The sequence below is a fragment of the Barbus barbus genome (assembly GCF_936440315.1).
Source record: "Barbus barbus genome assembly, chromosome: 5".
Lineage (NCBI taxonomy): Eukaryota > Metazoa > Chordata > Actinopteri > Cypriniformes > Cyprinidae > Barbus > Barbus barbus.
In genome coordinates, this window is record NC_136733.1 from 27,267,724 (window position 1) to 27,291,621 (window position 23,898).

The 23,898-nt window shown below is 36.7% G+C and overlaps 2 protein-coding genes across 6 annotated transcripts in view; both read right to left on the reverse strand.

The window, feature by feature from the left end:
* LOC306870270 (zinc finger protein ubi-d4-like) overlaps positions 1-23,898 on the reverse strand; it is a 27,660-nt gene continuing 3,762 nt past the window's right edge. Inside the window, exons 1-12 of one of the 4 annotated variants that reach the window (XM_079417436.1) lie at positions 14,460-14,508; positions 11,918-12,078; positions 8,926-9,033; positions 8,531-8,709; positions 8,332-8,424; positions 8,134-8,215; positions 7,446-7,487; positions 5,250-5,387; positions 4,711-4,842; positions 4,512-4,624; positions 4,274-4,355; positions 1-2,816 (exon numbers count right to left, since the gene is read on the reverse strand). In XM_079417436.1, the coding sequence (XP_079273562.1) occupies positions 2,734-2,816; positions 4,274-4,355; positions 4,512-4,624; positions 4,711-4,842; positions 5,250-5,387; positions 7,446-7,487; positions 8,134-8,215; positions 8,332-8,424; positions 8,531-8,709; positions 8,926-9,033; positions 11,918-12,078; positions 14,460-14,491 (1,245 nt within the window). In that variant the 5' untranslated portion in view covers positions 14,492-14,508 and the 3' untranslated portion in view covers positions 1-2,733. Of the gene's footprint in view, positions 2,817-4,273; positions 4,356-4,511; positions 4,625-4,710; positions 4,843-5,249; positions 5,388-7,445; positions 7,488-8,133; positions 8,216-8,331; positions 8,425-8,530; positions 8,710-8,925; positions 9,034-11,917; positions 12,079-14,459; positions 14,509-23,898 lie in introns of those variants that run through there. The other 3 variants (XM_079417438.1, XM_079417437.1, XM_079417439.1) reach the window with 3 other exon arrangements.
* The window catches only part of LOC306870271 (cdc42 effector protein 2-like), an 11,833-nt gene continuing 6,078 nt past the window's right edge, over positions 18,144-23,898 (reverse strand). For both annotated transcript variants that reach the window (XM_079417440.1, XM_079417441.1), the window contains exon 4: positions 18,144-22,642. In XM_079417440.1, the coding sequence (XP_079273566.1) occupies positions 21,581-22,351 (771 nt within the window). In that variant the 5' untranslated portion in view covers positions 22,352-22,642 and the 3' untranslated portion in view covers positions 18,144-21,580. The remainder of the gene's footprint in view (positions 22,643-23,898) is intronic.

Below are 23,898 nucleotides of genomic sequence, written 5' to 3' on the forward strand. Positions count from 1 at the left end.
TATGGTATGTGAGTTTTATTTTTCTTTGGGAAAAAAAAAAAAAGTGTACCATACACCAAAAAAAAAAAGCAACAACAAATGGATCCCCCAAAACCAACCTAACAAACACTTTTTTTTCCTTTTTTTTTCAAACAAAGCAAAATTAAATTACAAAAAGAAAAAGAAAAAAAAAAATGGCCACTTTGACTTTAGATAAAGGGTGTAGTTTTAAAAAAAATCAGGAAAGTAAACTGTTATATTTTCATTATAGTTAGTTGGCTGATACCATAAAGCTAAGTTATCAAATTTCCCATAAACATTTACTATGCTGGTACCGTGAGAGTACAACAGAGTGAGTGTAAGCTAAATGTTATGTTATGTATAAATCACCATGTAAGGTAGACATGCAGTAACTAAACTGAGAATGAAAAATAAAACAATGATAAGATCCTGTACATGTTATGAATGCCATGACAATAATTAATGTATCAGTATCTGATATAAGCCTAAACCTTTATGGAGGTCTGCAGTTCTTTTGAAACTGAAGACTTACAGAGTACACAGAACTCATCTCAGGTCAATTCATTTCTTCATTCAGTATACATTTACAAAGAACAGGGTTAAACGAGGCAACTGCGTGCAGTGCTCTAGATTTATTCTTTAAACAAAGGAAGTTTTGGCTGGATTGTGAAGGTAAATGGCAATAGAAGACAGGAAAATAGGGGAACATTTGACGCAGGCTGTATATCTGCCTCAGCTTGCTCTAGGAAGTCAAACTAAGCTCTGGCAAATTCAGCAAATACCACACTTCACATCTGTATTGTATTGTCTTCACTACCATAATTCAATCCCTAATTAAAGGTATAGATCAGCCAAAAAAATTCAAATTCCATCACCATTTAGTTACCCTCATGCCATTCAAAAGCTGTCTGACTTACTATTTTCTGTGGAACGCTAAAAGATATTTTGAAGAAAGTTGATATTGGGAACCAAACTATATTTTTTATCAAAGGTGACCAAAGCATGACATTTGTCATTTCCTTTTATGTTCCACACAAGACAGTTATACCGGTTTGTGAGTAAGTGATGACAATTTCATTTTTGTGTGAACTATCCCTTTAAGAGATGACAATTTTACCAGTTTTCTTAAAAATTTAAGTTAAATGGCTCATATCTGATGCCATAAAGATGCCAATACAGACCTCAGATTAAAGGACTAAAAGCAGTCTCTCAGTTAAGCCATACTAAAATGAATTTACAGGCTAACCAGGCATGTGACACTCAAAGTCATTCTGATATCTCTAATTTTCAATGCTGGTTTCTGGGTATTACTAATTTTTTTTCTTCAGAAAAATTGAAAGTCTGTTATTTAACAGCTCATGTCCAGAGGCAGACCTTTCGCTTTGTGAGTGCCAGAAGAACTTTTGCTCAATATCCTACACAAGCTGGCAATTTAATAAAAGAATATGTTTATGTCATATGTATGGCTGTAATCAATGAAATGTCATCACAGTAAACATGACAATTCTGGCATTGAAGTTTTTGTCCACATATTTCCTTACACTATAGAAATCTTTCATGGACTTAACAGCGAATCCTTCAGAATTCCTTTGAAAGGGATTTACCATTCTTGGCAGAATCTAACTATGAACATCCACAAACTGATCTCAGCGTAGCCTGCAATACATTTTTCTATATCTCAATTAATTGCCAACAGTTACAATAGTTTCTGGACGTTCTTTTATACTGGACTTTTTCTTTTTTAGTCCTCTCTTTCAATCCCTTTTCTCATTTACCTGACGTCTTAACCATCTTTAACAAAATTTTAACCGATTTCTGAACATCTTAGGAACGTCTAAAACTGCAAAAATGAATAACAATATAAAAATATAATTTAAAATCACTACCCTTACCTGCACCATTAACCCATTAGTTAGTAAACGGGTAACACACTGACTGCTAGACTCTGTGCTTCAGTGGCATATACAGATGCTATCATTACACTAAAAAATCCCCAAGCAACTCCCATAATAATAATGAACCATTTCTATTGTTTAAAATCTTAAATACGGCACTCTTTTATATGCTATACAAATTTATAAATATACAAAAACACATTATTGTTTCTTTTCTATTTTGCTTATTATGAACAAGCATTGGCATGCTGATTGGTTTCAACTATTCCTCTCCGTGTTAAGCACAGTGTCAGTACAGAGTATTTTGGATATGGCTGAATATGCTATATTTATTGTGGCTGATATAAGCTGCAGCTAATTCTTTTTCTGTTAAACAGTGTCTGCAGAAATGGGTGGAAATATCAGGTTTAATATGAGCAGGAACTCAAAAACAGAGTCATAATATTCTCATAGTAACTTCCTCCAAGTATGTATTGCTGTAAGGGTCAAGAGAGTTTCTGACTGGCTTTGACATTTGCTATGGAAGTACTGTGTTAGTTGTGGGGGGCTAATAGTTGAAAACAAAGAGCAGGGGTAGTTTGAAACTTGGAACTGTGTAACAGTCATACTGAGATCAAACCTGCTGAGATGTGAAAGAGAACTAAGAGAAGGAGGGCACACTTTTTCTCACTCCCTCTCTTTTTCTCTCCCTCCATTTGCGTCTGCGGGCCTGGGTAAGGTGGTTGTCCCTTTTCTGTTCCACTACAACTTCTGTTCGACCCGTTTCGTTTGCTTAAACTGAACAGACCAATCTTGGAGGGAACTATGAGAAAGAGGGTCTGTCTTTCCAAAAAGGCCATCATGAGGGCGGTGCATTCTGATTCTGGTATATAGAGGCCTTCTCTTTCAGGAGGGCCAAACACAGATGACAACTCCAACTTCCTGTAAAGAATAAAACAATGCACTTATTCACTTGTGATAATACTTGTCGTATGATGATTATATCATTCACTTATATATGATATAAGATAAATAAACATATCTCCTTCATATTGTTCTTTGGACTAAATGGACCCCTTTATTACCGTATTGAATCGAATATAAGACAATGTTTTTTTCTTGGAACTACATATGAAAAACGTGGTCGTCTTATATTCAGGTAGACTTTGACATGTCAATAACACACCCACAACAATAGGTGGTGCCAAATACACCTAAAACAAGTGTGCCAACAAATATGAAATATATTGTGTGTTGTAATAATGTTAGAAGATCGCAAGTGAAAAAAGAAAAAGAAAAGCTTACAGATGCAGGAGTCGTGACTATCATGTTAGCCTGATGGGACTAAACTTCCTCTGTAAGTGATTTTAAAACGCAAGACAGATTTGAAGGCTACAATAAGATTTCACTTCTACTGATAACAAACTTTTGGTAGACTACTATGAGATGGATAGCCTAATTGTTATATAATTCAGATGGGCTACCTGTTATTTTTATGGAATATCAAAAAGTGTATATTTTAAATGTGATCGTTGGTACATATTACCAGTATTTACCATACATTCAAAACAAAAAGTAAAATAGGAAAAAAAAAAAAAAAATTTTCACACAAGATTTGGTTTTCAAAAAGCCTTTTCCAAAAGGTACATCTTGAAAAAGGGGGGTCGTCTTATATTCGGGTCAATACGGTATTTAGCATTATATACTGGCTGAAATACACTACACGACTTTTAAAATCTGATTTAAAATCTTACAAGTTTTAAAAACACTAGGCATCATACACTAAACGACCGAGGATCACACGTCACATGTCCATGTGCTAGGAAGACACATGATAAATGAAAACAATGCGTTCTAAAATCAGCTCAAAATATCAATCATGTCTTATATCCTCTGACTGGATGGATTCATAGTCTGAAGCTATAAAAAAAAAAGATAGTCTGTGATTACTATACACTGTGGTTTTTTCTTTGAAATCTGTCAACTCAAATCTGTTCAGATTCAACCTGTCCAGACTGCAAATCAGGGCCAAAATCTGGGCAACTGTCACAATGTATTCCAGTCTCAAGTCAGTTCTATGTCTTTTGATGAGCAGTCTTATCATTCAGTAATCAGTCTGATATGCTGATTCTGTGCTCAAGAAACATTTCATTTTATCATCACTGTTAAAAACAGTTAATTTTTGGAGGAAACCTGAAACCAGGAAATCTTTGATGAACAGAAAACTTGATGGAATTTATATGAATATATCTGAAGTAGAAATTATACATTATAATGTTTTTACTGTCACTTTTAATCAATTTAATGCATTCTGGCAAAATAAAAGGTATTAATTACCAAAAAAAAACAATGTACCCCCAAACTTTAACAGTGGTGTGTATTATTGCATGTTGCTTTACCTTCAGGCGGTTCAGACATAGGGGGCGAGAGGCAGTACATGTGGTAACCTCGATCACAGTCATCACAGAACAACAGCTGGTCCTGTAGCAAAGCATAAGAAACTACTTCACAGAGAATCCAAATAGGGATGCATAATAAACCGAGGGAGGGAATCGTTTTACACACTAATTGCCTTCCCTGTGGAGGTAAACTACAGTTGATACATTTTTATGGCTGGATAGTGGTAAACAAACTCACATCATTTTCTGATGTTCCACAGATATTACAGCACTTGCATTCAATGCACTGCCAGCGATAGGTTTTCACAGCAGCCATCATCACTGGAGTGAACTGCAGACACGAGGGGTGACCTGAGAACAGAGAATCGGTCAATGATAATTTGGTCGAGAAAAATCCAAAGCAAGCAAGCAGGTGAACGTATGTGTGGCTGTTTTACCAGAACGGCCACAGTCTGAGCAGGACACGAGCTCTTCTGATTGGCCGGTTTTCTGGTTTAGGTTGGAATCTCCCAAACAAAAATCACAGTAGTTATTTGGCAGAGCCAAACCATCTGGGCCCTTCTTAGGAGCTGACAGAACAGACAGAAAGAGAACAGAATACCCATTATCACTCACAGCATTCAGTGAAAATTAAACATACAACACTACCCCTAGAAGCTAAAACATTTGTTTGAAACTTCGTTAACCTTCACGTAGCTGGCATTTTAAGGTCCTGTGAGATGCTGCCTACGTAAAGCATTCCAAACTGGTCACTTACAAGCTTTCATTTAAAGCGCCACCTTAGAAGGCAGGCAAAGCACTTCACATGGTTTTGAAACAAATCCAAAGTGTCCAACACTGTGCCAACCAGTCAGTTTAGAAGAAATTTACTTTGTTTTATTGGAAATAGATTGTGTAAAATATTTCATACCATTTAAAGTGACAGTTAAATGGCCTCTGTTCAGTTGGCTACCAGAGTCTGTGATTAATTGCTTACTCTTTGGTTCGTCTTGTCGGGGTGGAGTTGGTTCGCGAATGTCCATCTCATCTTTCTCCTCCCCCTCCTCATCAGCCAAGTGAGAATGGGCGTAATGATAACTGAGACCAGGCCTATTCTTATAGCGCTTCCCACAGACTACACACATACACACACACACACAGAGCACAATCATGGGTTATAAGCACCTGTAATTGTCATTATGCACTGAAACATCATCTGTACTTTAGCACATGGAGCACTACTGCTTCACACCATAAGCTCTCTCATGCATGAGAGTTCAATCCACCGTTCCTGGCTCTCCAGATGCTCATTAATTCTCATTCTTCAACAGCATGGCAAATGTTAATATGCTTGCTAATAAGATCGCCCAATATTCTCCACTTAAACAAAAGGAATAGTTCACCACAAAATGAACAACCTGTCATTTACTCAGCCGTGTCGTTCCAGAATGGTATTACTTATTTCCTTGCATAGAACCAAGCGCCTTTTTTTTTCCAATACAGTGAAAGCAAATAGGGACCAACAGCTGGACAATTTCACTGAACAAGAGCAGCTTGGTCGTTCTGTTAGATAACTCCTTTCGTTTTCAACACTAGAAAGCTATTTGGTCAGAACAACATGATGGTGAGTGCATGACGACACAACTTTCACTTTTGAGTGAACTATCCCTTTAAAACCATAAGCACTACACATTCAGGAAATGGGAGCCCTTTGGCAACTTAAAAGCAGAGGCACTATTTCAGTCTAATCAGATAAGGAATGAGAAAAACAGGGAGTGATCTGGAGATGAAGAGAAGGATGAGTATTACAAGACGTAAAAAAAAAAAACACTTAGAAATGAGAGAGTTACAGAGAGACAACACAGAGCAGGTAATGAAGCACAAAGAGAGGTGAATAATAGAGGGAGATAAAGAGAAGCAATTTACATTTCAGGCAATTCAAATTAACTTGGGGGGGGGGGGGGGTGTATATATATATATATATATCAAAGTACTGTCATTTTTTGTGACAACAATAGCTAATTAAGATACGTTTCTTAGAAAATGATTTGTGAAAAAGGAGTATGCGAGTGTGCAAAGAGGAGAAATGTAGAGTACAATCAATTATATACTAAAGAACATAATAGCACAAAGCACTGAAGTCTAATAAAAGATTGAAATGCATCACAGCTGATTAACTACATACTCAACAAACCAATTGCAATACTGCTGTATTGGGAGCTAGACATGGATATACACTACTGTTCAAATTGGAGTTCAGTAAGATTCTTTTTGAAAGAAATTAATTCTTTTTTTAAGCAAGGATGCATTAAAATGAACAAATGTGACAGTAAAAGTTTTTACATTACAAAAGATTTCTATTAAAATAAATAATGCATTGATATAAACATTGATAACAAAAATAAATGTTTCTTTGAGCACCAAATCAGCATACTAGAATGATTTCTGAAGGATCACGCGACACTGAAAACTAGAGTAAAATTCAGCTTTTCATTTCAAGAATAAACCACATCTTATAATATATTAAAACAGAAAATGGTTATTTTAAATTTTAATAATATTACTTGCAATAATGTTACTGTTTACTGTATTTGTAATCAAATACATACAATATTGGTTAGCAAAAGAGATTTTTTTTCTTTTTCTAAAAGTCTTTCTGACCCCAAACGTTTGAACAGTAGTGTAATATTTTATCGCCATGTCCCTGCTGATACTTATCAGACCCATGTGAGAAAATTGTTAGTAACAGAAAGTTGTAAGTATAAAGTGCTTTTCAAACAGTTCACAATGAGACCACCTCAGTCTGGGAAGTAATATTATGTCATGCTGCCACAAACAACCCGCTTGAACGTGTCTGAACATCACATGGCCCAGAAGCAATAAAGCTTGTTTCGGGGGAAAAAGAAATTAATTCTGTGGAAAAAGTCTTCCTTTGAAGCTGCTGTCACACTTAACGCTGTTCAGGCAGTTTAACTTGCGCAAAAAAAAAAAGAAAGTGTAAAATGTAGCCATCAATAACCCCTAGTTTCATAAAAGTTCAGTGCAATCTTGTCAGGCACAAATCATGTTTGCAATGCACACAAAATAAAGAGAAAGAGGGAAACCAAGACATGAGCGGGTGGGGAAAGAAAAGAAAGGCAAAGGGAATGAGGAAAGGAGAACTAGACGGAGATAGAAAAAGAGAGCAATATACCTCTTTCGGAAGATTTTGAAATATGCTTTTGTTTGAAAGTGTCTGAAAGAGAGAAAAAGAGAAAGAAAAAGGAGAGAAAGAAAGACAGAAAGACTCACAGACTGACAACAATAATCAGGAAATCAGGAAAAATAAACTCATAAAGAACATCTGCATCACAGTATCATGACACATTTAAGGGCAAAGACACAAATGCAGAGAATAGAGATCCAGAACTATGAAAGTACAACACGAAACCTGAAACCAAATGGATATCAAGTAGAAACTGTCCTCTGGTTTACAAGATTAATTTACTAGTTTAATCAGGCTATATGTGGGATTGGTAAACCACAGCATATAGTATAAAGGAATATGCTTTTTGTTTTCAACAAAATGTATTTATTTTTGTACTTCTGGTTTCATGAGTAGACAAGAAAGAACTAAGTGACAAATTATTCTCAAGTTCAGTGTGTCAGATGATGGACAACCTGGAAAATGATCATATTTGTTTTTTTGCAAGCTTTCATGTGGTGAAGCTCATGATGACAGTTTTGCTGAGAAGGAGTGACACAGATCTTTGATTGTGACTGGATGTGTTACAGTACAGCTCAGCCTTTTTATAGCAAAGAGAAGTCGATCTCCAGATGAGATCACCGAGAGGTCAGGAGGCTGAGTCATGTGGTTTCCTTGAATGCTGTATATGACTCACTGTCACAAGCGTACGGTCGGTCTCGATCCTCCAAAGCAGCTGCTGCTTCCAACTTCTTCCGAGCACTGCTGACACCACGACCCTGTGAAACCGTTTTTAATCATAAATGTAAGCTTTTAGAGGTGTTTTGTTGAAACCACTTACGTTGTGTGTAAATGCTATGCACATGCATGCAAGTTTATAAGATCAAGAGTTCACCTTTCCCTTGCCTTTTCCCCGTCTCTTTGGAGTATCTTCTTCATAATCTTCATCGTCCAGATCATCTAGAAAATCATCTGGCTCCAAAATTCTCTACACACAAAAGGGTGAAAACCAATCAGACAGAATAACTTAAGGCGAGATTTCAATGAAAAACAGTGACAGCTCCAATCAAAATCATAAGCTGTTTTCTCAGTACCTTACGGACCCTGCTGCTGGGGTTTAGTCCCCCTGAAGAGTACTCTGTAGAGCTGGGCTCCTCTTCCGCTGAGCGGAGCTCCAACCCAGATCTTTTCTCCACAGGCTCTCCCTTCAGAAGTGCCTCTAAACTGCTGCCATCACTGGAGAAAACATCTTTCTTAAGCCCCAGATCCAGCTCTGAAACATACACACGCACATTCACATCCATAGGCAACTGCACAGAGATGGATAGAAATGTCATCAAAACATACAATTTAATTTAATTACATTAAATTGAGACATAAATACTTAAACACAAATCTATGAATGGCCTACGCACAGAGAATTACAAAAAACAACCACAAACAACATCTCTATATTTTTATTAGACAGAGGATGTGAGTGGCTGCGTACCGGGCTTTAGAGATGAGAAGGCTAGACGAGGGTCCTCTGGAGGGTTAGCTCTCCTCTTCTTTCTCCAGCGTCGTGCTGGATATGTGTACAACTGACCTGGGGCAACACCTTTGGGGAGAGAGACATGAAAAAGATACAGAGTCAGTCATGTCTTACGTGAAAATGAGGTAAGGCACTAAAAACACACGTTTAAAAAACAAACAAACAAGTACATTAGGCCTTGCAGTGTAATTATTTAATATTGGCATAATCAAGGACAACAATAATACTGACAAGAAAGGTAATTTATTAGTATTTACTTATTTGACAAGCATTTGTGTAATGTAATATGTGTATGCATGTGCGCATACATAAAAGAAATTGATACACTGATAGTGATTACATTGTTATATATGTACTGTTTACTTGAAACATTACATAAGCATATTAAAGCTTGATTTAAAAAATAATTTAATCTCATTTATTTAATAATTAACTTGTATTTGTATGAACTAATTTTGGTATACTGCCAACACTACAAAACCCAATTCTGTTCTGTAAACCAGTGTTTCCCAACCTTTTTTCTGCCGCAGCACAGTTTTGATATGTAAAAAATCTAAGCATTATAAAAAAAAAGATATAAAAATAGTAAGTGGAAAAGTTTTTTTGTTTTTTTTCTCCCAATAATTAAACATTGCGTCATCAGAGTTGGTATTTTGGCTTTATATATATACGATCAGACACGACCTTATTTCCCGATAATCATACTCAAATGGAGTTAACAAGGTTTTTGACAAATGAATGACATGAGATCGGTGTTATGTCCATCATTAGAACGGCCGCAACTGAGGCAGTAAATTAACAGCATCACGTTTTAATCAGTTTGCAGGTTATAAAGTTTATTGTAGCTATATGGGCACTCAAGTTTCTGTTGTTGTTTAATACACTTGGCCAAAATCTCACGATATAAAAGACGAACCGCTATGCACAGGATATGTAAAACGCACAAAAGTGTATTGGCTAGAACTAGACAGCAAATGCTAAGACTCTTCTCTGCCCTTTAAACAAAAAATTAGCCTTTATAGACAGCGTTTCTTGAGTAAAGGAAACGCTGTACTTATTTAAACATCAGTTCTTTATTTACCCTTGCACTGCAAAGTAGTAGACGTCTGTCTTCAAACTGCGCATCGTGGCGCTTCATTCTGAATGGTGGCGGGGTGGAGTTATGAGGGTTGACTGACAATTTGAGGATCCAATGGCTTTACGAGGTTTAGTCACAAGCTCTTTTGAATGCTTTTCATTGGTTAAATATTTGTAAAACCCACAAACAGACATAACGATGACCAATAGCACTGATTTAAAATAATAATAACGGAATACAATGGAGATAAGGAAGTTTTTGATAATTTTCCAAGGCACATCCGATAGCCTGTCACGGCACACTAGTGCAGTGGTTTTCGCAGTGGGTCGCGGGGCTTAAAAAATGGGTCGCCTCACCAGGATGAAAACCTCACATGAAAACCTATGTATGTAACCAAGTTCAAGACTCAGGAAAGCAGCAACTAAATAAACAAACAACAAAACGAAAGTAACCAGCAGCCGCATAAGCTCAGAATCAAATGTGTATTTGTGTTTGCGCTCTGTAGCAAATCAGAGACATAGCCTATCTGTTGATTTCTATATCACAATGGCCAATCAGAGGAGTTTTAGTGAGTCATAATCCACTCACCGCTCAGAACGCGAGTGTTCTTGTTCAGTCCAGAGTTCTGGAAGCTCGCGACGCGAATCCTCTGATTATAATCAAGTGTAGAGGTGATGTAAATAAGAGATTAATTGTGCCCTGTTGACAGATTAATTGATATTAACGGAATTAGAAACCTATCATATGCCTTAAGAACACTTGGAATACGGAACGAGTTGCATGGGATAATTTTTATGACATTTTAATCCTTTTTGGAAAAAGACTGAAGAAGTTTACAATTCATTAAATGGACAAGTGCAAGCATTTTTTTTTATATAATGTCTTTTGTAATCCGAAAATAAGGTAGCTTAATATGGCTTTAGAACAGCATCTGGTTGACTAAATATTTAGGCTACTTAGGTTGTGAAGGGGAAATAGTTACAATAAATAATAGTTATAACTATAACAGAGAGAGAGAGCTAGCGAACAATATAAGGGTTACGTGTAAAAGAGCTTTATAGTTATTGTGGTGGGGCCCCGTACCTGAAATTTGCTTAGGGCCCCCAAATCACTAAGTCCGTCCCTGATATAGCCTATTCTCCATTCAGAATTTGAATAAAAGTTTTGTTTTCCATGCTGCTAAGAGGACCAATGTGGCGTGCTTGCAACAAACTTTCAGAAGTGACATCCGCATATTCTCTCAATATTGCAATGACATTGTGTTAATCATAACTATGGACTGGACAAAATATGATTAATATGAATATGACTAATTTCAGAAGCACAGACAGTGATTTGATTTTGGAACAGAGCATCCAATTCAAGATCGGTCTGTAGCGCAGTTGCCTACGTAATATAATATATCTATATCATATCTATCTATATATATATATATATATTTATATCTATATATCATTTTAGAGTGGCCTTTTATTGTGGCCAGCCTAAGGCACACCTGTGCAATAATCATGCTGTTTAATCAGCATGTTGCTATGCCACACCCGTGAGGTGGATGGATTATCTCTGCAAAGGAGAAGTGCTCACTAACACAGATTTAGACAGATTTTTGAACAATATTTGAGAGAAATAGGCCTTTTGTGTACATAGAAAAAGTCTTAGATCTTTGAGTTCAGCTCATGAAAAATGGGAGCAAAAACAAAAGTGTTGCGTTTATAATTTTGTTCAGTGTATATATGGGTCGCCGGCAATTTAAAAAGAAAAAAATTGGGTCACTCTTAAAAAAAAGTTTGAAAACCACTGCACTAGTGTGCCGCAGCACAGTGTTTGGGAAACACTGCTGTAAACAGACCACTGTGAGTGAGTGTGTCTCACCTGGTCCTCTGTGCCGTTTCTCCATCCAGAAGTAGCAGTTGCTCTGGGCGACACCTGTCTGAGAATCGAGGAAGGGCATCCTGACGCTCCTCTCTGCACACAGACGGGCATTATAGTTGTGACATTGCTCCATAGCGTCCCTGTAATACTGCTCACCCAGCCTACAGACAGAGAAACAAGGCCAACGGTAAATGCAACAGCCTGAATTAAAAGTTTAACCAGAGGTGCTTTTTTGAAACTCACAGAGTCTAAAGTAGTCATTTTCTGCCAGGGACAAGCAATAGTGTGGCAACACACACCCCACCACTGCCGCCCTGAAACCAGCTCAACCCTGTTCAGCTTAGCCACCCGTGTGTGTGTTTGTATACAGCAGGAGTTCTTGCAGGCATGCAGCTCAGTCATGGTAACTCTCTCACTCCAACCACTTAGCAGGTGCTACTGCCGCCTGTCACCACGGCAACCACTAAGAGCCCGGAGAGAGCACAGGCTAGCTAAAGCCCGAGAGATTAGAGCACAGACGGGCGTTGACGTCACAGAGGATGAAACAAAAGCTTAAAGCTTTAGTGTGTTAGAACCAAGAGCTCTGAGGGGTTTACAGCCCAGACAACAAAATAGCCCTGGGATGATCGCCTGCCTTAAAGACGCCAAAACACAGAGCTGTCGCTTCAAAAGACTCTTGCTCAGTGGAAAAGCATATTCTACAAACCAGACACTCTGACCACACGAACACCTGCTATTAAGATCCACTTAATAGACAGCACCAAATCCAGGTGTAATTGAGGTCCAGTGTCAAACCATATTCAGAGGTAGTCAGAATCAGAAATGTGATCACATTGAACTGTTGAACTGAACAACAGCAAATAACCACATATTCACCTGCCAAAATGCTAAAACATTAAGACTAATTTCATATCGGATGAGCTACGTTGTAAAATGACTATAAATGCACAACCGTAAACCACCTGAATGCTGTGAATGTATATATATTTTTCAAATTACTTTTAGTCTTGGCAGATTTTAGATGAAAAAAATTATATGTAACAAAAATGATAATGTTGCTTTGGCAACTAAATGAAATAAATTGTGTTAAGTGGAAATACTCAAATAAAAATAAATGAAAGCTAAACAGAAAATTTTAAAAATAAAAGAAACTAATAAAAACAATGTGAATAACAAAAGCCTGTAACAATGATTAAAACTAAATCTAACATGAAAACTACAAAAAACATTTCTATTTTTTTTAGTATGAACAATACTAAAAATACTCTGTGGCTGATAGATAGGATCCACCCAATGCCTACTCTCCACCCTTTTGTTGATAGGTGACTGTGTGATTGATTGAACAATAAAACCAGCAGGAGAGTAGCGGTTTAGGGCTGGCAACTTGACTGGTTTAGGAAAAAAATAAATAATTCTAGAAATAGGCCTATATATCAAACAATATGACAAGTGATCACAGGAGCCACTTAATATTGAACCACCAATACAGATGTTCAAGCAGCTGTATACAGGGCTTCAGAGTAAGGGTGTTTGATACTGCAAAATTAATGTTACTAGCGGACAATTTATTAAACTGTTACTAGTTGGTATTCTATTAGTTCCAATCACAGAAATTTCAATAGACTCGAACACAATTCTTGGCTGGTTTTGAAGTGCAAATCCTGTTTTCGGTTCCCTTTTCTAACTTTTGTGGATTTGGCTACTGTGTCCTCAACTCATGAGTCAGAATAAAGTGAGAGCTGAATAAGGAACTGTGTTTCTAGGAGCTACCAGGGCTGTCAAAGTCGGTCAGAAACTTTAACCATTTCACTGCCCTTCTTCTAAAAGCTCTTTATTGAACAGGTAATTTTGTGTTTTAAATGAAAGAACACAGGCACTTAACAGCCCAATTTTCACCAAACGCACTTCCTGGTTTCAGGACAGTTTGATGTAGCAAAAACATAAAGAGCTACATGATATAGTAAGTATATCATTGGTTATATAAATGGAAATAACTTTCAGGCAGAGCAAACTATTTAGCTTATAACTTAAATAAAATGCATCAGGTAAATGTAACCTGCTTCAAAATGAGTGATATGAGTCTGTCGTGTTCACATCCACACATGACAGAACTGCAATCCAATAAAATTTACTGACAGCTGCTGCTTCCAAAACTGAACTGAGCAGAATAACCAAGCAACAAAAGCACTGACAAGCAACTGAATCAAACTTTTGAGCGCCTTAACATGGTCCCCGTGGCACTTTATGGCACCACTGACATAAACACACTCATTAGAGGAACAGAAAAGCCTCCTACATGCTTTACTCCTTGATCATGCTGAAAGACGGAAGCTAACTGAAGCATTAACACCAGCGGGACACGGCAGCTGCTAGTACAGCTAACTTAAACAGAGCTCGGATAACCTTGTCAAACACGTGTCCTTAGCTCTCTTTAAGTAAATTATTCAAACGCCCATCACGTTGTGTTATTACATCAAAGTTACATATCATAGTTCAACATGGAAATCTCATATGTAGTCAAATAAGGATAGAAAATACTCACAGCTTGACAACATTCTCCACCACCGCCGCCATCTTGGCTCTATTGAGCTTACAGCGGGTGTTCTGCGCTTGCGCAAAAGGAAGCACCTTAGAGGAAGGTCGCGGGTCAGGGGCGTTCAGGAGGAGGGCGCGTGAGGGCCAAGCTTTCGTGATACAGTCACAGTTGCAAGTCCGCGTATTATAAGCGACTTTGTGCTTCTTTATTTGTAAAGTTGCGTGAAACAATCCCTGGTCACGGGTTGCTGTTTTTTGGGTTTATTTAAAAAAAATATGGTTGCTTGTTAGGGAAATCTGACAAGCAACTTCGTTTCTTTATTTATGTTCGCCGTATTTGCCAATGATTTGATTGACACTCTGTCTGCCAGTCATTGCAATAATATAAAAGTGCCGTAGCTTAATTTGCCAAATCCTTCGCCCCTCATTGGAGAAAAATCACATTCAAAAAGAACAGAAGCAGACCTAGAGGAGTGGGATGACTTTCTTTTAGCCTCATTTTTACTATGTTTTTTTAATGTATTAATTATCACGGTTCTGTAATAAAAAAACAAGTAGTCATATCCTAATACTGAGTAAATACATTTGGCTCGATAGCCTGGTATGGCAAGATGTCTTAAAATTTATTTATTTTTTTAACATTTAAATTTAGACCACATTATTAGATTACCTTTTGACTTCACGAATACACATAAATGACAGTTTAATTTTTTATAACATTTTTAATAATATTATAGAATATAATATTTCCTTTTTAATATAATGTATATTATAATTTAATATAATATTTTTATATAATATTTATTTGGCATTTAGTTTTTTATGTCATTTATTTTATAGTTATGTATACATTATTTTATTTTAATTGGTAGGAAAACTCTGTTTTTGACCTCAAAATAAAGCACTTTCCCTCTGTATATAGCTGTGAGGACAAACAGTTTTGTGGTGTGCTTGGAATTCTTTATAATTAATTCAAAACAAATATTGCCACATTGATGGCCCAAGAATGACCCCTATGTTTTAGGCTATAACTATGTGGCTATATTACAGCTCCCCTTTGAAGCTCTTGTGCTTTTGTCCTTTTCCATCTCTCCAATCCTATTCTGCTCACAGGTGATTGGAGATGAGTTTTGTTTTTTTGTTGCAGTTTGCTAATTTTTGTAAAATAGCTTCTGTTTTTGCTTTTCAGATAAAAGAGTGGTTTCAGTTAAATATGTTGCAGGCTCGTTTATTGGTAATAAATAATTGATAATAAATAATATTAATGATAATAAATCATCCAAAAATATATATTGGTCTTGTTTTGGAAGTTGCGGTTGCTAATTAGTTGTCTTTCTAAACTCTAACGACTTGCTTTTTATGAAGCACAAAAAGATCAAGTTTAAATATTGTACTGGTTGCTATTAAAGACAAAAGGACGCAAAAAGTATCATAAAAGCGGTTCAAACTATTTCGTGATATATCTTCTGAAGCGTTGTTTCAGAAAGAGATTGAAATTGAGTCATGAGTTAAACACAAGGTCTGTCCGATTCGTGTCCGAACAAAACAGGCCTAATTGGGAACTAGATCAATCAATTCATTGAAAAGATCCAACTCAAATGACTCAATGACTCGTTCGTGAATCGGTGGATGTAATGTAGTCAACAAACAACGAATGCAATTTCCGTCTATATTTGTCACACAACTATGCCTTCAGAAGACTTAAATAGGCCTAGTGCACGAGTCATATCGAATAGGCCTTCTTTTAATAAAACTGACCAACATTTATAGACCAATTCTTTTTTCACTTTATAAAGCTGAAAAAAAACACTGTAATTTTTGTTGATATATTGATATGTATACAGCTAAATAAGTTCTAGACTTAAACGATATAGGCTTCTAGCCTATTGTAATTATAATTTGTTTACTTAGCTGTATTGCAAATTACAAAAAATATTATATTTAGTATATTAACACTCACTTGTAAACAGGTAAACCCAAGTTAAAGTCATTATGTTGTACTGTTCACGAATGGACACGAGGTGGCGCTAACTGTCAATCTGACATAATAACATAATGACATTGATGTCTCAACTGCTTTTTACTCAATGGTAAGGGTCACAAAAGATGTGATGAGTGTCAGTGATGAGTTAGGTTTAAATATTAGGATAAATTAATTAAATATAAATCAAATTTGTAATTGTGAGCTGGGAAACACAAGCGGAGTCTGAATTCACCAAAAACTAGGAAATCTCGACTGGACCCCTTCTTCCTCTTGTAATGGATATTATCTGGATCTCTGATTGATATGCTGGTCTGGGGCCTCAGCAGCTGGCTTAAGTTTTTGTTAAGAGTGCTGAAAAGGTCTGGAGAACATATAGAAAAGGCTATTGTAAATCTGATTAGTCCTAGTTTAATGTCAATGTTGTGGAAATTGTTCTCAGCTGAACACAGACACAACCCACAAGCATTGCTTTTTTTGTAAAGAGATACTATATTCATGTAAATCTTTCTTGTGTAGACCATTTTTATTTTAAGTGTATAACAAACAACTTTTTATTCAGCCTCTCCAAACCTCTTAATCTGTTCTCTCCTTTTTCTTTTGCTTTCCCTCCTTTATTGGTCTTTCTCAATTACAACTGACAGGTTGTGAATAGTAGCCACACACAGAGCAAAGCCTTTGACATGCTCACAAAGGCTGCACTGAAGTAGCAGAACACATAGTGAATACTTTCGGTATCCTCCCTTCCTCAGAGCACTGTCAGAATATTCCATGGAAATGTTTTTATATGTGTGCGTGCGTTCTCAGATGCTGCCTGGGTGGTTATTATCGGTTACATTCTCTTAGTATGGGAGTGAGGAGGAGCACATTAGAGCAAGTCTGTGATATAAGGGCTGCATTTCCCTCTTAAAACAGAGAAATCACACACACATGATGTACATGCACACACCCTGTACACTGAAAACTATCCATTTTAAGGTTCAGCCAGATTAGTTTTGATTTTTAAATGCAAGCTCCAGGAACAGGCTAAGCACAAATCAGCAGTAGAAATTCTACTGGTACTTGTATCTATAGGTCTGATCATTTTAGGTCTGATAAAAGGATAGTTTACCCAAAGTCATCATTTACTCGCCATTATGCCAGCTAACAGGGAATGTTATCCGAACGTTCTTTCAAAGTTATGAACAAACATTCTTCCAGTGACATTAATAGAATGTATGTTTAAAGTGTAAAGTATGTTCAAAACTTTAGCACAAAAATATTACTTATACATAATTCAGAGAACATTCCCATAACGTTTTGCAAAATAATTATGTTCACTTAAGAGTTTGTCTAACATTTGCACAACCAAGAAAAACATTTTTAAAACTTAACATTTTGAATTTTTAAGAGAACATTCAGAAATAATGTTTCCATAACTAATGGAAACCATTAGTTACTAATTAATGGAAACATTACCAAAATGTTCTTGGAATACATTTTTTATTAGCTGGGATGTCTTTGAAGAACTGTTTTTGTCCATAAAATGAAAGTCAATTGGATTCAAAGAACATTGGTCCATGCTGAATTTAATTGCCTGGAGAAAGAAAAGACAAATAATTTTCAAACAATATCCTTTTGTGTTCAACAGTAAAAATTAAGTCGTACAGTTTTGGAACATTATGAGGGTGAGTAATTTATAAGAATTTTTTTTTTTTTTTTTTTGGGGTGAACTATCTCTTTAAATATGGATTTGCAAAACAGAGGATTGGCCAAAAATGATTACTTGAAAACAGCAGCAAGCTAAACCAGTACTAAGCCAGTATATGCTGTGACACGTTAGTTTAAGTTAAGATTTATAACAATCACTATCAGAATGCAGATCAGCTGGTTATGATGATCTCCTTTAGTCTGAGTTGATTGTAGGAGCCTCCCCCTCCTGATTTTTGATGAAATGTGTATGAAAGTGCAACCATGTGTTTTCACAATAAATAATTTGTGGATTGTTATCAACGGTCTTCTTTTTGATACCAAAATATCTGCTCTTCTGCAAATCTTCACTCCTTCTTTTCCTTCATGCTGGCCCTCATTCACCTTCCCTCAACCCTTTTCCTTCCATACTCCTTTCCTCTCTCCAACTGCTCCCACCTCTCTTTCTCGCTGGTGTTCCCATGGTATTGTGATCGTAAGGTCAGGGACTTGGGCTGCTCTGTGTTAATAAAGCCAGTTGGAAAGATTCCCAGGGCCTGTGCAGAAAATAGAGGAGCTACTGCAAATAAGTACACAGACACACTCTCAAACTCTTAATGAGCCTCACACACACACAACCACAAGCAAGGGTTTCAGCCACAAGGTATATGTTCAAAATAGCAAATTCAAGACATTGCTTGTATTCAAAACAGATAGAAGAAATAAAGGCATGCATGCTAAGACTTGCGATGAAAAAAGTGTGTCACAGGTAAGAGCGGTAATAACAGTCACTCATGCACTGACCTGCAGTTCTGCTCTTTTTACACCCATAATAATTTCATTCTTAGCTAGGGAATTCTTTTGCATTAACATAGGATAAGTCAGTACAAATCTGTATGTTATCACATAAAGCATGCAATTTTTGACTGCTTTTGTGTATATGAGCAAATAAAAGAGAGAGAGAGAGAGATTTCACTGTTGGATCAGAAATCAGCATTTATTCATCATTATGTTTCTGTCTCTGTCTTATCCTGTAAGTCTATTGTAGTGTGTGCAGCACCAGCAGCAAACATCCACTTAACATCTAGTACAAAATCTGACCAAATAAAGCCCAATAAAAGACAACACGTGGGCAAAAATGTCTGCTGGTGCAGATCTGAACAGGTGCTGTAGAGGCACATGACACAGGGTTAACGTGTAATCAAAGGCATTAATGATTCACTTTTATTGATAAAGCAGCAATGCTATAATATTCCTCACAGAGATGCAGCTGCTTCCCCTTCAGTCTAAAAAAAAAGTCTTTGCCAGGAATGTAATGTATTTGTGAAATAAGTCATGCCAATAAATGTAAGAACATCACATTTTCAGTTTAATCTAAAATGCAGTAATAATCCAAGTCTGTATTTTTCACAAACTGAAAATAGCATTAACATTAAACAACATAAATGTGACCATGTCTGTGAAATCCAGGCTACAGTCTCAAAATCTAATTATGAGATAACAAGCATCAAAATTACATTTCAACCATTAATTTCACCATGATTTCAATCTTTGACATGGTCTTGCTCAGTCAGTATTAAAGATATCAAGGTTACATTTTCACAGAATGTTCTTTACCTTATGAAGGATGATTTTATGCAGAAAATAGTAAATCACCAAAAAAATTACTTTAGCTGGGTTTTCACAGGCAGGGTCACAAATGATCATAGTATTTTGCTGTGGTGGAGCAGAAAAGTATTTTAGAGATGCTTATTAACACGTGTGTTTTTTTTAGCAATGCATCTGCTTCTTTATACTTACACATACCCATCTATACATACCCAATTGTTTATTATCGGTCGGAACTTTGAAATGGTATTGTACTTTTATTTACTGTTTTTTGTTTATTGTCTCTTTCAAATCATTTGAGCAGTAAAGTGGCTATAAGAACTTTTAGGTCACACATTTCTGGTTAATGTAGTCTAAGAAAATTCTAAATAAACACTAAGAGTTATGATTAGTTATAAAATCTGTTTATTCTATGTTTAACATTTAGGTCCATGTTCAGTATTATAATATTTAGCGTAATGAAGTTCTTATTCTTACAAAAATAAGTACTTAGCCAAACGGAATTTGTCTGTCTGTGCAATTAATCTGCTTTTAGATCAGATGTATATATATAAAAAAAATAAAATTAAGTGCACATAACTGTGATTTTGGATATAGATTCAACTTTAGAATGAAATTCACAATGTAAGGATGAAACTGTGAGATACAGAAACAAAGAAAAATAAATAAAGAATGAAGAATCTTAAAGAAACAACCACTTAATACTCTCAGAAACAGCTACTTGGAACAAAGCTTTTGAGAAGAGGAGAAAATGAGAATGCTTCAAATCTCAAATTGATTTTTTTTTTTAAATATGAGAACTTATGAGTGTAAATCAATACAGTAGATTTTGTTATTGCTGTTACAGTGCAAAGGCATCATATAAAGTTGATTGCATTATGACTATTTCTGCTAATGTTTGCTCTTTTAAGCTCTCCTTGTTGACGGTTTGATGCACTTTGAGCTAAGTTAATAAAAAAAAAGGTTACAAGTTATTTATCTGAATTTATAATCTGAAAAAATAATACTAATAGGTCTGTGAACAGGAAGCGCAGAGCATTATTAACCCATGCGGGGTGAGTTACATGGGGGATACCAAGATAACACAAACCCTTCCTTAAGGCCCACCACTCAAGTCAGAGAAAGAAAAAAAACACTGCTGCCAAAGAAAAGTGATCATCTGTCAAAGCCTGAGGGACAGCAGACACTTCAACAACAACCAAACACAGTAAAAAAAAAAAGGGCATTTTATGAAAGGAAAGCATTCCATATTTCTGGTCCGTGAAAAAAACAGCCTTTGGGTTTCTGTTTCGGAACAATGAAAACTACTCCCAACAAAAAGAGAAAGTTACAATCCCAGGGTGTAGATGCAGAGGCCTCCTGGCATGCGTGTGTGTCCAGATCATTAGGGAGGAGCTGCGCATTTTTACCCGATTACACAAATTGCAACAACACAGAGGGGGAGATGATGTCATTGCTGCTTTGAAAGAGAAAAATGTCAGTTTTTCTTTTCCTGTAGTGTTGCTCTGTAATAGTACATACACAATGCAGGTAGTTTTACATGTGCTTGCTTAAATGCTTTCAGATGTTTCAAAATGTATCTAAGAGTAGCCAGAATTGGTATATAGCTTATAGTCCAAAATGAAGAGAAATTAATTCCATTTGAACCCAGAGAAATCCAATGATAGAACAGATCTAATCCTAGTGCTTCCAAAGGTCTTTTCCAAAGATTATATGTATGATGAGCATAAAATGTCAAAATTCTCAAGAAAATGCAACTGTACAGCAGGTAAATGAGTTTTCTCAGAGGGAAAACTGTTTTAATACATGAAGAAAGATTGATTAGTCCATTTAGGGACCATCAAGCTTTGACTCAGAACTCTTGTTCACTTTCAGGTATATATCTCTTGTCTTCCACTCGGTGTAAGTCCCCCACTGAATGTCCCTGTTATCTGGTTGTCCATGATCTGAAGTACATCCTCTAGGATTGATGGCCCCAAGTCCAGATGGAGGGAAAGCATAGAGCCAGCGTTGGACAGATAGGGCTTTTCCTCCTCATCTCCATCCTTTACACATTTCTCATTTTCCTCAGGATCTGGACTTTGTTCATATGTGTGTAAATGAAGTGGAGAGCGGTTCGGAGATGCAGGCAGTGACATATGCCGTGACAGGCTCCTCTCTTCCAGGTGCAGTCTGGGAGGTTTGGGAGGTGGAGCGAGAGATGGAGATGTTGGGGGTGATTGGGTCGTTGACGGTGCTGTTGGGACCTCAGTGGTTGCCGTCGCTGTTGAAGTCAGAGGGGCTGTGGCCGTCGGGGCCGGAAGGGTGAGCGCCTGCACCCCTCCAATGATAGGAAGTGACAAGGCATTTTTCAAAAGCGGCGAGCTCTCACAGGCCGGCGGGTGACTGCTTACACTCGCTGTGCGACTTAGTTGGTATGACCCCTGGTGACCTTCTTGACCTGGTAACAGGTGAAATTTACCTTGTAGGAACGACAGGTCACCGAAAAGATCATCTGCGCCCCCGCCACTGCCAATGTGGATGGTGTGTCTGAAGTCTCCCAGCGGAGGGCTGATCATGTCGGACGAAAGAAGGTCACGTAACTTTTCCTTCTTTCCTTTGCGGCTTCGTCGTTTAAGGTATATGGGGGGTTTGGCAGACATGTCGGACCCACTGCGTCCTCCCGAACAACAGAGAGACAGACCTTGCAGCAGGGTGAAGGGAAGAAAGGACTGTACACGTGAAGGAGAGACAAAAATCACAACGCACTTAGCATTCAAAACCAATCCAATTGGATAAAGTCAGGACGCTTTTTTGTTCCTTTCTTGTGGAAAATTCTTCATTAGCTCAGAGTGTCTTTTCATATAAACATTTGAAGGCCACATCCAGAAGGACAGTATTCCTATCAGGACAACAATCCTGCCATTGTTTTAGACACTGAAAATCCAGTATGCCTGCAGTTTGGGAGAAAAAGAGAGTGTATTTTTAGCACATACACTGTGGTATATAATAACTCAAAATTGATCCACTACATTGACATTAAATTGATCCAAAGTGAAAAGAAAGTCATTCATAATGTTACAAAGCAAACTGGAAATATTAGAAAGATTTTTGAAGGATCATGTGACAATGAAGACTTGAGTAATGGCTGCTGACAATTCAGTTTTGCCATCAATAAACTACATTTTAAAATGTATTAAAAATTGAAAAGTTATTTTAAATTGTAATAATGTTTCAATAAATGCAGTTTTGGTGAGCTTAAGAGACTTATTTTCAAAATATTTGAAAATTCATAAAAGATTTGACCCCAATCTTTTCCACGATAGTGTACATATATATCTATTATTACTATATAAATTTTAAATATCTCTTTGGTAACACTATTTTAAGGTCCAATTCTCACTATTAATTAGTTGCTTATTAGCATGCATATTACTGGCATATTGTTTGTACTAACTATTAATAAGCAACAAATTAGCAGTGTATTGAGGGAAACTCCTAGTTAAATAGTGAACGTGTTCCCTAAAGTGTTACCATCTCTTTTTGTTTGCTTGCTTTTTATGAACTGAGCCAACCTTCAAAGTAAAAAACCAAATGCAAATTAAGTAGCACTTATATAACACATGGGTTCTTTAGGTCAAAGTTAAAAGTGGGATTCACTAAGTGAGAGATAATAAACAAACTATAATTTGGAAAGAGTCAGAGAAAATAATCAGGGTTTGTTAGTCTTGGCACGTTTGACTTGCCTTGCACACATATGATAGATGACTATATCATGTCTCTGTGTCTCTGCTGATAGTGGACTTGGCTGTCAAAACTTATAAAAGTTCAGCAGCAGTTTAATAGGAACATTTGAGTGACTGTTTTACTGTGTATGTTTGTGTGCTGAAAACTTTAACAGACCGTAAGACCTGTATGTGTGTGACAATCAGGGGCTCTAGAGCATGACTCCTAACACATACCTTCAGCATTAAATCATACTTCTGGAGCTGGTTCTGCTAACTACATCCTGCTGTGTGTGTATTTCCTTCAACCTTGACTTTTATCAAAGTGAGTTTAACTAGCGCACACTCCGAGCAAAAACAAAGGCCAGTGTTTCAATCTCAAGTGTGGGAAAAGCCACCTCGCTGTTGCATAAGTGACCCAGCAAAAGTCAGAAAAGTTCTGAAACGTTCCAGAGAATATACTACAGTGTGTTTAGACATCATTT